General features: G+C 34.4%; 1 protein-coding gene across 4 annotated transcripts in view; it reads left to right on the forward strand.

Moving 5' to 3' along the window:
- Positions 1 to 14,353, forward strand: part of ncapg (non-SMC condensin I complex, subunit G) — a 28,266-nt gene that overhangs the window by 10,164 nt on the left and 3,749 nt on the right. For 2 of the 4 annotated variants that reach the window (XM_015343920.2, XM_015343921.2), the window contains exons 10-21: positions 1,898 to 2,021; positions 2,667 to 2,756; positions 4,817 to 4,996; positions 7,517 to 7,612; positions 7,935 to 8,045; positions 8,260 to 8,379; positions 8,780 to 9,022; positions 9,245 to 9,426; positions 9,818 to 9,986; positions 10,994 to 11,164; positions 12,365 to 12,506; positions 13,975 to 14,025. In XM_015343920.2, the coding sequence (XP_015199406.2) occupies positions 1,898 to 2,021; positions 2,667 to 2,756; positions 4,817 to 4,996; positions 7,517 to 7,612; positions 7,935 to 8,045; positions 8,260 to 8,379; positions 8,780 to 9,022; positions 9,245 to 9,426; positions 9,818 to 9,986; positions 10,994 to 11,164; positions 12,365 to 12,506; positions 13,975 to 14,025 (1,679 nt within the window). The remainder of the gene's footprint in view (positions 1 to 1,897; positions 2,022 to 2,666; positions 2,757 to 4,816; positions 4,997 to 7,516; positions 7,613 to 7,934; positions 8,046 to 8,259; positions 8,380 to 8,779; positions 9,023 to 9,244; positions 9,427 to 9,817; positions 9,987 to 10,993; positions 11,165 to 12,364; positions 12,507 to 13,974; positions 14,026 to 14,353) is intronic. The other 2 variants (XM_015343922.2, XM_015343923.2) reach the window with 2 other exon arrangements.

Genomic DNA, 14,353 nt, shown 5'->3' on the forward strand with positions numbered 1-14,353 from the left:
CAGACTGTGGTCTGCCTGTCAGGTAGTCAGTGATCCACGAGGTCATGGAGGCTCAAATGTACATCTGAGGTGTCAATTTCAGCTTCGGTATATGACGTTTAGAAAATTTTCAGCATCGTAAAAAATATTAGTCACCTCGAACATCTTTAAATTAACACCAGTACCAGAATTAAATAACACCAATGTAAATTAGGTATTGTACATGTACATCTTGTGCTGAAAACAGGGGGCTCTTCTTAACACAGTGGATTGTGGCTGTATGGAGCAAACTACAGAGAATGACTAGTCATTTGATGAATACTGATTCTTACTGACTACTGAAGATTCTTTCAGTATCTTCAGATTGCTTCGTATTGATTCCTGGTTATTTACTGGCAACATCATGTATTGAAAATTTAATATTTTATAAAGGAGTCAGATTGTAACAGTTATATTTTGTTCATTTTTGAGGCAACAGTGTGCAGTAGAGTAAAGAGCATTCAATTAACACCTAGGTTACATAAAAAAGCTCAGTCTGTCAGTGTACTGCAAAATTTAATTCCAGTGATTAGCTACTTTGTGGGATTCTATGATAACATATGATTAGTAGTATAAACTAGGTATCATGTTTGTGGAGTCCAAAAAATCTTTAAACTGTAAAAAATCACATTTGGTATAAGCAATTTACAAAGGAACAAGTAATAGGTTTATTCCATGCTGAAAGAGAAGAAAGAAAACACGTTTTGGCTGTGGAGCCTTCTTCAGGTGTAAGCAGCTACCCACCTGAACTACTTTAAGCTATTTTACTGCAGATCCCTAAACTGCTAGCGTCTGCTGTACATAAAACAAAGAAAACACCAAGTGACAGATGCATGCAAGTAGTTGAGTGTCTACTAATCTGTCGGTTACCACTATTTGAAAATTGTGTGATTAGAGCTACATAAAAGTAGTTCTTAATTTTCTGTTTAAAATAAAACAAAAAAACATGATTAACATGAGTGACTATTAAGAGAAGTGTGACAAGTTGGTTGCATTATACATTTAAGTGCTGCTTTTGCATTTCAAAAGACCTTTCTGTTCTACCCATGTTTTAGATATTATTTAAATATATTCCTTTAAATTATCTTCATATATTCTTTTATAGATTGTGTTTGTTGGTTTGTTTTATCCATTTGTTCCCTGAGCCAAAACGCAGAAAAAAAACACAAGGCTTCGGCCGAGGAGCCTTCTTTGGCTTGCACCTGAAGAAGGCTCCACAGCCGAAACGTTGTTTTCTTCTCTTTCAGCATGGAATAAACCTGTTACTTGTTCCTTTGCAGCCTACGCATGCTGACGTAGTTACCCACTTGAACTATTTGTGCTATGATGCATGTTTCCACACCTTTTTGGAAAATGTGGCTGCATGGTAGCTGTTGCGCCAAATATTATAAGTATAAAGAAAAAGAAATGTATTACTCTGGAACAAAAGTTGATGATGCAATATAAGAGAAAGGACCGAACGCGATATCATTCGTGCTACTGGGCTTACTTATGCATATTGGTCAACTTTCTTATGAAAAATGTTTTCTGCCCTCCCGCTATCAACTATCATTTTATAGCATAAAAAGCCTGTACTTGTATTTTTGATCATGCCCAACCCTGCCTAAATTAACAATTGCCAAGTCTGCCAAGTGATAATTAGGTAAGACTGAATCTAGATATACTATTAACAATTTGAAGGTGTACTACTCAACTTTGTAACAGGAATGTCTTACCAAGTTAACCTTTTGAAAAAAACGTTTTATTTTAATAAACTACAAGGAAGTATTGGAGCTATTGAAACGGGTATGTATCCTCAGATACAGTTTGCAGTTTCTTTTTTGAACTTAAGTGCTAGAAAAGCACATTTTTATAGTACTTTCCCCTGTTTGTATTGTAGGAAGCGTGTTCTGGCTGTACTCCAGGAGATGCTTGTGCTGCCAAATACCCCAAACTCTCTTGTATCACTTCTTGTTGAGAAGCTGGTAACTGTGCTCAAAGATGATGACAAAAGAATACAAGTAGTAAGTTAACTAATTTGTAATTTTACTTTGAGAAATTAGTATAATTAAACAATGATTTGTACTTTAATTGTTTTTATTGAGAGTAATGACAATTACAAGTTTAATATCTTTAACATTCATTAAGAAACTTAACTTTTGACCTTCATTAAATAACTAGTCTGTTACAAACAGAAAACACTTTTTATAGTCTCCATAATACACGTACAAAAAAGAAAAAACGACTCTTTTAAAATTTAAATCATAGAAAGCTCTGGTGTCCCATCAAATGATTATGATTTAGAATCTAGGCTTTTAAACGTAAACGTATATCCAAGTTGCCCTTGTGTTAAAAAAGTTTAATTTTTTCAAAAGTAATTAAAAAAACCTCATTAAATGTACTTGGTGTATGAATTTCAAGAAGATAAGTTTTGAAAGTCATATGAATACTGTGTTGAATTATAAAAAATATGGAAATAAATTGTTCCAGCTTCTGTTTTTGTGGTTGTTCTTGGAAGTTGAGGCATAACAATTACCATAATTTTGCTTTTGTTTTTAAAGTGTGTCAAGATGGCAACCTATTGTTTGCAAGATTTTTATAATTTATGTCATCTTATTGGTGAAAATTAGTATAACCTTTCTGAATTTAAAATGTATTTGAATTAATAGATTGCTGAGATCATCTCTGATGTACGTGAGCCCATCGTAGCTGTCGGTGAACCTACTTGTGAAAATGAGGCCAGAAAGAGACAAATCAAGGTAAGAGTAACTTTTGTTGTATTAAACTGAGGAACAAAGTAGGAAGGAGGGGTCATTAAGGGTTGCTAAAAAAATCTTTTTATTCAGAGTAATATAGTTAAGCATTAAATCATTGTATTTTGTTGAGTCTTTTTAATACACAGCTTGAAATGTGTTTTTGCACTAGACAGGAATGTTGGAAAAAATATGATGCTAGCAAGAATGAATCTTTTTTACATGCTTTTAGACATCTAGGCAAGCCATGCTATGAAACATAAATCTCTGGAACATTAAAAGATCTGGCTGCATTTGTCAGACCAGTAATGTACTAAAAGTAAAGGAGAATTACCTCTTATTAGTAAATGATTGAGGGGTGTTGCATACTCAATAATTCATTCATGTTACTCAGAGCTGATCCTGGATATTATCATATCAATAAATTGTTCAGTTTAGAACACACGGACTCTAGAGATGTGCCCACTGTCATTAACGTCAAGCGAAAAGTATCTTCCCTAATTGCCCCTGATCCTGGAGGACATGAAATCCATGCAACACATTGCTGGATCACTAATTAATATTTCCATGTCCATCATACCTTCCCCGAAAGAAAATGAGAGCTATGGAAAGGTTTAGTCAGGCGATTTCAGGAGTGTATTGATCACTTCGACCGGTATTAATGCACTGTAAACTGCCAATAAAGAAAGTACAGTAGACTCACATTTTCAGTCTCACAGTTTCTTCCGGTAAACTGTCAGATTATTGAACTGTACATCTATCACTGATTAACACTGAAGTTTAATTTTGTTGTTCTTGTTGCTGCTCCTGTTCTGTGTTTATTTTTGATATTTCCTTAATTATTGAATCATACATGCAAATAAGCATTTCATTGCACTTGTGCATATGACAAATGAACTGAACATTTTACACAGTAGTTAGGTTCCTGACATAGCATGTATACCCAAAATTGAGAATAATCAGAACACCCCTCCTTAGACCATCCTATTGCCCTCCCTTAAACAAGTAGTCAATTGTAAGTGTATTAGAATATATGTAGTTTAAAGTACTATGAAAACAGTAATAGAGTAAATATAGTACTGTACACACCATAGATCAAATAAAATGTTATAATAAAATGCAGGGAACACTCCATCATCTCCTACTAATGATAGTGATGATGTATATGAAAGGAGTGTGCAGCTGATGACAGGTGAAAAACTGATCTCCAACATTCCACCTCTTAACATATGCAAAATCTCGGTTTTTAACTTTAAATTAGACACTTGCCTTTTCCCTTCCTACTTGTTTTCGGTTTCTGAGCTGTGTTGCGAGTGATGCGACATGAGAAATACTGCACTGGCATGCTATGAGCTCTGTAACTAGTTCTCAAAGCGTAGCTGGGGTGCGTGCCCTGCCAGATTTGAAATTGTGAAATCTCGCACATTATTGTTTTTTTTTGTTTGTTTTTCATTTATTTTTACTTTTACATTTTTTTGCATTATTTCTGTTTGGAGTATAGTTTTTATCAGTCTTCTGTAGTGACCAGTGTAATCAAGAACCTGGTTTGCTGTTGTATATTTTGAGTCAGTGACTCAAAGTTGCTCCCATTTTTGTCCTCTATTTTTGAAGCCCTTTCAGCAATTTTATCTTTTGTCTTCCCCAGTGCTGGTTATAAGGTTATTTTTTAAAACCTTTCCTTGTTTCTTTTGGGAAATTGTTAATCTTTACATTAGGGCTATGTTCAGATCTTCCTTTAAATTATTTTTTAAAGTTTCAATTTAATATTTAGTTTTAATAAACTAGAATCGTGTATGAGGTACGCCCTCAGAAGTTAGCTGTTTGATTAATGAGTTGATGAGGATAATTATCTAATCATTAAACCACAAATCTGAAATGGAAGAACATTACAAAGCTGTAACAGGGACATCTGGTCAGGGTATTAGAGATTGTAGATCTTCAGTCCAATGAAAGTGAGGAATATTATGTGGGAGAAACTTTAAAAGGTTTTTAAAACGGTAGGAAACACTAAAGTGCCAGTCTTAATTTTGAACATTGTTTTTTTTTCTTTTTCTTATTTTAACAAGCTTGCTGAAATCAAAGTAAAAATAATGGAAGCCAAAGACACCCTGGAAGAATGTGTTGCAGATCAAGACTTCAATCGTGCTTCTGAGCTCAAAGATAAAATTGCAGAGTTGGAAAATCTTAGGACACAGTTGATTAAAGACCCAGAAGAGCCAATAATAAAAGAAGTCCGTGTGGAGAAGGTAAATCTCAGTCTATGTGGATTTCTTTTTAAAATGGAAAATTTGGTGCGGAGGCTCTCTTGCTTTGTACTTGTTACTTGCTTTCTTACTATGAGTTGCCTTAAACTATGAAAGCTTAATTTATGCCAATTAATCTACGAAGTTATGAATAATGTAAAGTTAAAGTAACCCAAAATATTTTTAAATGCTTTGCTTATGCTGTATTTTAGCCACTCACAAAAGCTTCCACGAATGAAAGGGTATAATCTTTGAATGATGGGGTTATTGCTTTAAATCTGAGTTGGTGATGGAATTCATGAATTGTTTTTTTTTTCTATCAATCGGCAACCGGCTTAATTTCCTTATTAAACAAGAGTTGAGGACTATAGTTTAAATTTGTATCACCCCTCTGCACTTGGCTGACAGCTTATGAGAGACAAAGCCAATGCTTTCATATAGTTTCTGCAGTTTCCCTCATGGGATCCATAAAGTATATTAGTGTTTGCAAACCTGCGAATATCAGAATAATCAGTCTTCTTACAGTAAGTGAACATCCAAGCACACAGTGTTATTTGCTTAGTGCTTTTATTTGACTCAGCTATTGTGGCATTATATGTATGGCATGGCTTACTTTTATGAGAACAATGTAATTCGTTTATCAAAGAATTTAACCAATTTTTTAGCATCAAACTTAATTGTAGCTGAAGATGAAAGAATAAGTGTGCTTATATTGAATAGGTGCATTACGGTATGTTTAAGTTACCTAGACAGTTGAATAATGCATTTATGTATTGTGATTTGCTCCACTTATTTTTTGTATGAAATGTAGTGGCTGTTGTCTTGGGTCACTTAAGCAGATTTTCCCGACAGAAGCAACTGTGCTATGCCTCGTCTGCACTCAGGTGCAGAAGCTTCTCATCAGTCAGTTCCTGCTGATGTGGAACATTATCATAACATGGTGCCTCCACCATTGCGTTTAACATTTGAAAAACCTTAAAATATTGAAAAACCTTGGGGTTTTAAACCTCTGGCTTAACATTCGACCCACATGTGCAGCATACTGTCAAAACATATTTTTTTCACCTTAGAAATATCGCAAGACTATGCCCTATGCTATCATTAACTGTGGCTGAAAAGCTGATCAATACATTTGTATTCTCTTGAATTGACTACTGTAATGCTCTACTCGCTGGGGTATCTAAATATACTCTGAACAAACTGCAGTATGTCCAAAATTCAGCAGCCAGAATCCTGACCTGGTCTAGTGCAAGTGTTCACATTACTCCTGTCCTGGAGTCCTTGCACTGGCTTCCGGTCAAATTCCGTGTAGACTTTAAAATCCTCATGCTCACCTATAAGGCTCTGCATGGCTTGGCACCTCAGTACCTGTCTGAACTATTATCGCCCTACTCCCCACCTCGCAACCTTCACTCTTCTAATTCTGCTCTCCTTACTGTCCCCCAAGCCTGTTTACATTGTATATGTGACAGGGCCTTCTCCTGTTATGCTCCCAAGCTTTGGAACTCTTTGCCCAAGGATATCAGAGAGTCACCTTCTCTAAACTCCTTCAAATCCAGACTCAAAACCCTCTTCTTCAGAAAAGCCTTTACTTAACTGGTTCCATTCTTCACCCCTCTGCTCTTCTTAGTACCACCATCCACAGTCTCCTCTATATAATGTAATTGTGTCTTATCCTGTGTATTCTCCTTATTTATTATTGTATTCTTCTTATTTACTGTTATTGTCATCCAGTAAAGCGTTTTGAGAAGCCACCTTTAAAGACGCTATATAAAATAGTTTTTTATTATTATTATAACATTTGGAATCCACTGGGTGATGGACTGTGTTAGGGTTGTGCTAGATGTAATGTTCAGTGTTGTTCTTGTCTGACCATAAAACCTTCTGCTACATATCTGCAATATATTGTTAAAGATAAATTTTATGTAAAGAATTTCTTGCTGCTTATCCAGATGTATGAACAATAACTGCTATCTTAACCAGAGAATTTTGCAGAGCTTTCAAAATCACTTTTGGCTTTACAGTTGCCCTTAATAGTTTTCTGCTTGCTCACCTGTGTAGATTTGGTATGAATATGGTTGAATTGGTCCATAAAAAAGCATCTAATTACATTCAGGGGCTTAGTCTTAAGCATGGAAGACTGGAGAGCTTATCCAAGTATTTGATGTCCTCATTTTGGTATTACCAAAGTCAACCTTGTGAAGTTCATCTGAACACAGAATACAAACGTAAACAAGGATGATGTAGATATGTACTGTGGGAGAACTGTATATAACTAGGAGATTCTTGGATTAACTACTAACAAACCAATAGACTAGATTGGCTGAATGATAACCTTTCCTATGTTCTTAATTGCATATTCATTTCACAATATCTTGAACCACTTTTTCTGAGCATGTATGTTTCTATTCATGTTGGATTTGTTACACTTTCTTTATATTTATATTTGCTTTTCCTCCTATGCCTTTGTCTTTCTCTAGTGAAGGCCATTTATAATTGTTAGATTCTTTTTTTTCTGTACAGTTAATGATTTCTGGTTGGAAATTTCCAAGTGTGGGGCTGTCTGTAGAAAACCATGAAAGCTCTGTAAGTGAACACTCATCTTTTATCACCAGAAAGGTAAAAAGCAAACCATGTGTTTATTAAGACAAATATCAATAAATACACCTGTACCAAATTGAGTAATATTAGTTTGAAATAAAGAAAGGGGAATATGTCTTTAACTGGTACAAACATTTGTTGTTTCCAAGCTAGAGTCCCAAACTCTTATTTAAAATTAAGGATATTTAATTTTACGTATCTGTTATACTGTCCATGTACTGTGTGAATCAGACACCCAGTATTTTGTGAGTGGCTAAAAAGGGAAAGACACAGCAATGATTGATTCTTAATATATGTTTTTCCCCTATATTGCATTTATGTATTTTGTTTCGGTCTTAAGAATGATCCAGAGACTTTGCTGAAGTGCCTTACAATGTGTGCAGAGGTCCTGAAGCAGATGTCAAATGACAAAGGAATTGGTCCCACCATGAGTGGTCTACTGGAATCATTGGTATGTTTTGGGCATTGTAAGAAAATTACAGTTTTCTGTACAGAATTTTAAACTAGCAGTATTGAATGGGAAATACTGTGTATACTTATTTTGAAATAAAAATACAGTGAACTAAAATTGCAAATGGGTTTTAAACTGATTTTAAATACTCTTTTCCTTTAACATGAAAAGAAATGTATCTTGACTGTTAAGTAATTTTGATTTTTTTTCTTAGATTCTCCCAGGCATTGCTAATACACATCCAGCAGTACGTAATATGGCTGTTGTATGCCTGGGTACCTGTGCACTTCACAGCAAGGATTTAGCAAACAGACATCTCCTACTACTGTTACAGGTACTCATGAAGGGAAAGGTTTTCTGTATATCTGCTTGTGAGGGGGAAAATGTTAAATTATGTGCAAGCAAATGGTTTCTTTCTAAAACTATAATGCTGAAAAATGTGTTCTGTAATGAAATACAGTATATATTTATATACTCTTATTACTTGTTTTATTTTTAAATCCCAAATATTACTATATGCACTTTTATACTGGACAAGAAATCTGAATGAATTGAAAATAAATCTTTAAAAGGCTCATAAAACATCTTATGCCATGTTATTTTATGAGAATTATTCCACATATTCTTAAGGTATTTGTAATTAAAGGTTAATATGATTCCAGTGATGTTATCACCACAAGTTTGTAGTTTTTATCATTTGTGACTGTGCTTATGATTGGTCTTTTTTCCTTCAGATTGCTCAACTTGATGATCCTAAGATCAGGATAAGTGCTCTTAAAGCTGTGATTGACCAGCTCCTGTTGAATGGCATGGACTTTCTAAAAGGAAAGCCCTCAAGTCCTCAAAGTGACAATTCTGGCACAGGAAATGGGATTTCCAGTGAAGATCACGACAGTAGAGAAACAGCTAAGGAGGCTGAAGAAGAAAATACTGTTAATAACATTCTTTCATTACTTTCTGCATTTCTTGATAGTGAGGTATACATTCTTCTAAAGTCTTACATACTAATATAGATACTATACTGTACACAGTGTTTTAATTGGTCTTTAATCTACAGTTAATCAGAATTTCCTAATAGTTTTCCACTTATTTGCAGTATTAGTTCAATTTGATTGCTATTAGGTTTTAAGATAACATAAGGAGTTGCTTAAATAATGCTTTCTGTTTTGAAGATGTTTTTTTATTTATTATTTTTCAAGATCCCAGAGCTCAGAACTGAAACTGCTGAAGGTTTGGCTAAGCTGATGTTTTGTGGAAGACTCAGCAGTTCAAAGCTGCTTTCTCGCCTTGTGTTGATGTGGTACAATCCTGTGACTGAAGATGACACCCGGCTTCGGCACTGCCTTGGGGTGTTCTTTCCTCTGTATGCTTATGCAAGCAGGTATGGAAAATGGAATACATACAGTTTGCCATAGAGCTCTGGTGCTAAATATAACAAATGTGAAAAGTACATTTATCCATCTATAAACAGACTATGTTTAAAACTATGTAACGTAGTTTTAGAAGATGCTTTCTGGGTTAAAAATAAAAAAGAAAATGATTAGATTCTAAATTCTGTTTTCCATTACGGTTATATTAAATAATATGACTGATTGGTAGATACAGTAGAGTTTCAAGATACACATGGGTTTGGTGCAGAGAACCATTGCAAATATCCAAATTCGCATATAGCCAAGTCCATTCCTTGGAATGCTAAATTTAAAGATGTCGAGACTTCATTGTCTTACTGTTGTTCCTTATTGTATAATTTGTCTTATTTTTATATTCAATAGGTCAAATCAAGAATGCTTTGAGGAAAGTTTTCTCCCAACCATACAGACTTTGTTGAATGCACCTGCTTCTTCACCTTTAGCTGAAGTGGATATCGCAAATGTAGCAGAGTTGTTTGTTGACCTGACAAGACTCAGTGGATTAAATCACAACAAGAAAACAGTTTATCAAGTATGTCTTAAACTGTATTGCTTTGACTGAATTCATATTTTTATGAAAGAAGATTGTATTTTAAAATTGCCGAACCTAAAAAAGAAATTTAGGTGGAATAATTAGAGTAGTAAAGTTACTCATTAAAATGTTTTGTGTATTTATACAGTATTTTGGTTTACAGTGTAGATCAAGTGCAAGTAGAAAATAATAGGCTGGGTGAGGGACAATATTGCAATTAGAAACTGTTAAGAGTCTACATACTGTAGATCAGTTCCCCTTTAGTGATAAATTGGGTGGATGTACAGCAATGTTTATCAGTTCGGTTCTGGTGCTTTTAAAATGGAAAGTCCTTTTTTGTTTATGGATCATAAATGAACATAAATACAAAAGTTACATATTCCCTATTTATAATAGTGCAGCTGCCTCTAACTGCTCCTCTGCTATGTGAAATCCACAGACAAATGAAGGTTGATTGCTTTGTAAAAAGCATCATGTAAATGCAGAAAATAATCATTAACATATAATCAAATAAACATTTACCAAAAGCAGTTGTTAAAAAACAGACACGTGCTTTAAAATGGGTTTATTTTTTGTTTATTGGTATTTTTCCAGCCATATTGTAAAAGAGAAATATAATTTATTTTTAGTCAGCATAAGTGGTTGATAAATCTCACAAATTAAGGCAAGGAGTCATGACATTTTTGGAAATTTTAAATCTTGTTATAAAATGTAAACATGAGTTCTAACATTTTTAGTATCACCTTTTCAGTGTTGGACAGTTGATATTAACTTTTCTCCTCTAAATCTTGCTAATCTCAGTTTTTGGAAACTAGCATCAGTGTTTATTTGAATATGCCATTGAACAGAAACTTCTGGATTATTTTGTTGAAATAAAATGTTCGTTGGAGTCTGAAAATATAACAAGATAAATGCTATCTTATAAAAGCCTTTATCAAAAATGTTTTTAAAACTCAGGTTTCAAAACATAATTGGGTTGCTCAGTGTTTTTATGTTTTTTCTCAAAGGGACTTACAGTTCATGACTGTTTAGCAGTTCGACTGTGTAATGAGATTTTAAAGGACCCAAGAGCCCCAGAAATCAGGCTGTATGCAAAGTGTTTGAGTTTACTAGAGCTTGATAATGAAGACCTGGAGTCCATCAAGGACTTGATGCTGCTTTTGGAAGAAGTCCTGCAGGTAAGAACTAGACATATCATAATAAGGAAATATTACCATATTGAATTTAAGTTTTGGACTTTCCAATACATTTTAACATGAGATGCATGCATTCCAGATGCTTGGTTCTTACAAATTCTGTAGTGTGTTACAGCAGAAAGAAAGCAATGAAGAGGTGTTATATAATGCTACCAGAGAGGAGAGTAAAAACACATGAAAGGTTACAAGGCTGTTTTGCTGATGGTAGCTAGTATGTAATTGATCCAAGGTTCTGGGAAGTGTTGGTACCACGGTTCTGAAGTGCAGGAACTCATCCAGCCTTGTTTCTGGAAAGAAGTCAAGGTGTCGTTTTAGCAATATAGTTTGGTAGCTAGCTCCACACTCCCACATCACTTTGGTTAAGGAAGTGCCTTCTGTTTCAGTCCTGGAAAAGACCTTCACCTTTTGACTCTGGTTTAATCAACATTTCTTAGCTTGTGTAATATTTTCTAGTTATGCAAACAGAATTTTGTTTCGGTAATGGCTTGCAAGAATGTTTGAGCCACACATTGTGATCCGTTTCAGACAGACCTTTTGCTTTACCAAGTTCATTGTGGCAAGATTTAGTGATGCAATTCTCTCTTAGTGATTCTTAATCATGACATATTTTATGTCAGTTTTCTAAATGAGACCTTCTTTTAAAATTGCTTTCAACTCTTAAAACTTGTATTTATAATTGGTATATAAACCCTGTGCTAATGAGTGACTTTCAGGACTGCCCTCATTCAGATTTGTGAGCTGAAATAGAACAAATTGGACTTCGGCAGAAGGCAATACCCAGATTCACTGTGAGAGCTATCTGGCAGTATATATATCTGTCTATTCATCATCAGTTGATCACCTTTTAAACTGTTTACAGAAAAATAAGGGAGCAAAAAATACATAAAGTTCATTGTACTGAGTTGCTGGAAATATACTTCAACTAGAGTATTTTTAAAAGCACCAATTAACCCTGGTGATTATGGGATCAAGTGGAACAAAACCTAGCAGACCCAGGGAACCAATGTAGAACCAATGCTTTCATGTATTGGTACATATAGTTTTTGTTTGAATCACTGTTTTACAGATGTGTGGGTGATGGTTGGGTTGCAGTTTTTGTAGAAGCATCCCTGTTCAGAACTTTAAAAAATATTTTCTAGTGTCTGAAAGTAGTGTTGAAATTTTCTTTGTTCTTATTTCTAGGAGGTGAAGGATAAAGTATGTATAAAGGCAATTGAAAAGGTTATCCATCAGCTAAAACGAGAGACTAAGAGTAAGACTTCAGCTACTTCTAACCAGGATGCTGAGATTTCCACAATTCAAGGTGCAACAGAAAATGCAGAAGGTAATATTTGTGATATTTATAGGAATTCTTTTTAGGAAATTGCAAATATTTTTGCCAATAGCTTTTTGTTTGCATTTGTTTGGTTTGTCACTAACTTGTGACTAAACAGCTGTGAAGCGAATGGTAATGTGATAAGTTACTGTTTATTGTTATTTTAGTGGGCATTAACAGAATCTTACATTGACTTGCAGCAATAAACTCTTAATATTAATATAAGGCTAAAGGAGGTAGAAATATTTTACTTTTTGCTCCATTCTTTTGATTTTTAAGTTTTGTGATTGTTTTGCATTAAGGATGCTTCAGAAAGCTTTGGCCCATATGTGCTCTTATACCCTGTTTCCCGTATATGGACATAAACATGAGCCAGCCCCTTTTCTTTGACCGTCCTTTGTTGCCATTTAATTTTGGAAGATATCAAATTTAAATGAAGTTCTTGAATTTACATAGCATCTTTCATCCCAAAACACTCACCAATAAAATGTATTCACTAGTTACAGGGGAAATATAGGGTGTAGACTAGAATTGTGCTTGGTGTGTAATCTAAATCGAACACTGGAGTTAACACCCTAATTCTTTCAAAAGTGCCTCCTTCCAATTCCTTCGAAAGAAGTCCTTCAGGATAAAGTAATTGGAATCATGGACTGGATGTCCTAGGACCTCTAGACCTTGCATAAGAGTAACGAAGGCTAGCACCTTCTACAGGAGTATCCACAGTCATACTGGGGCATTGGCTTAGACATTTGATCAAATGAAATCTAACCCCTGTGAAACTTACATGAAGACTTAAAATTTTGAAGACAATGATAAAGCACAATTGGTTTGTATATGGATTTTAAGAATGTAACTGACCTGTATAGTACCAAACCATTTTTCCAACATAAATGGCTATTGGAAACCAACACCCAGCCCTAATACCGAAAATCTTACAAGCACGTTTTTCTGCTGTGGTATTACTTAACGGCATGCTAGTGTTTAGCTTTTTAACTATTTGGACAACTACATGGCAAATTTAAATGTATGTTTTCTCACAATGAGGTGGTTTTGTTGGACCTGCAACAAAATGAGGTTGGATTTCTTGTCATTTAGCAATTTTTGGTCAAGGATGTCAAACGTAGTACATGCTCTAATTGCTAAATCAGTAAAATGATATTGCCTTTTTAAGCCTGGACAGACATATCTACAATTTTCCTGCAATTAAATCAATTATTAATCTTGAGTTTCGGTTGAACTATTAATTGGATCTATTTTTTCATACCTTGAGTTTGAATTAAAATCCATATAGAAAGTGGGTTTTTTTATAATACTTGATACTGTTTATGAAATCTATTCATATTTAAGATCCCATTTTCTAGAACACATTACTGTAGGTCTCCAGGTAGTTCATTGTACATTTTTTATTTTTAAAATGTTTGTTTTTCTTATTACATTGTATACAATTAAAAAAAATATTACACTATTTTCACCATAGGTGGTGAGAATGATGGAGAGCAGCTGAAGAGTGCCAAAAAGGCTAAAAGAGGTAAGCTTTTTAGCTTCTATAAAACAAAATGCATCCGCACACCTTAATTGTACTTTATGTATTTTCTCTTGTTGGTTCTCTTGAGACTGTCTAATTTTACATGACCATTTTTGTGTTTTGTGTTCGTCATGGCCTAACAAGGGGCTGACTGAATATGCAAGAACAGGTTGCAGGAGGTGTATAGACATCTGGATATCCTTATTAAGGAGTATAGTGAAGTGACTGAAAAACATGGTAATACTTAGTTTTTCATTCCACAGAGGGCTCTTAAATAGTCCATTTGTAACTTATTTGCTCCTATAATTTTTTGGAGAACATTATAATATGT

Source organism: Lepisosteus oculatus, chromosome 1 (genome assembly GCF_040954835.1).
Source record: "Lepisosteus oculatus isolate fLepOcu1 chromosome 1, fLepOcu1.hap2, whole genome shotgun sequence".
Classification (NCBI taxonomy): Eukaryota; Metazoa; Chordata; class Actinopteri; order Semionotiformes; family Lepisosteidae; genus Lepisosteus; species Lepisosteus oculatus.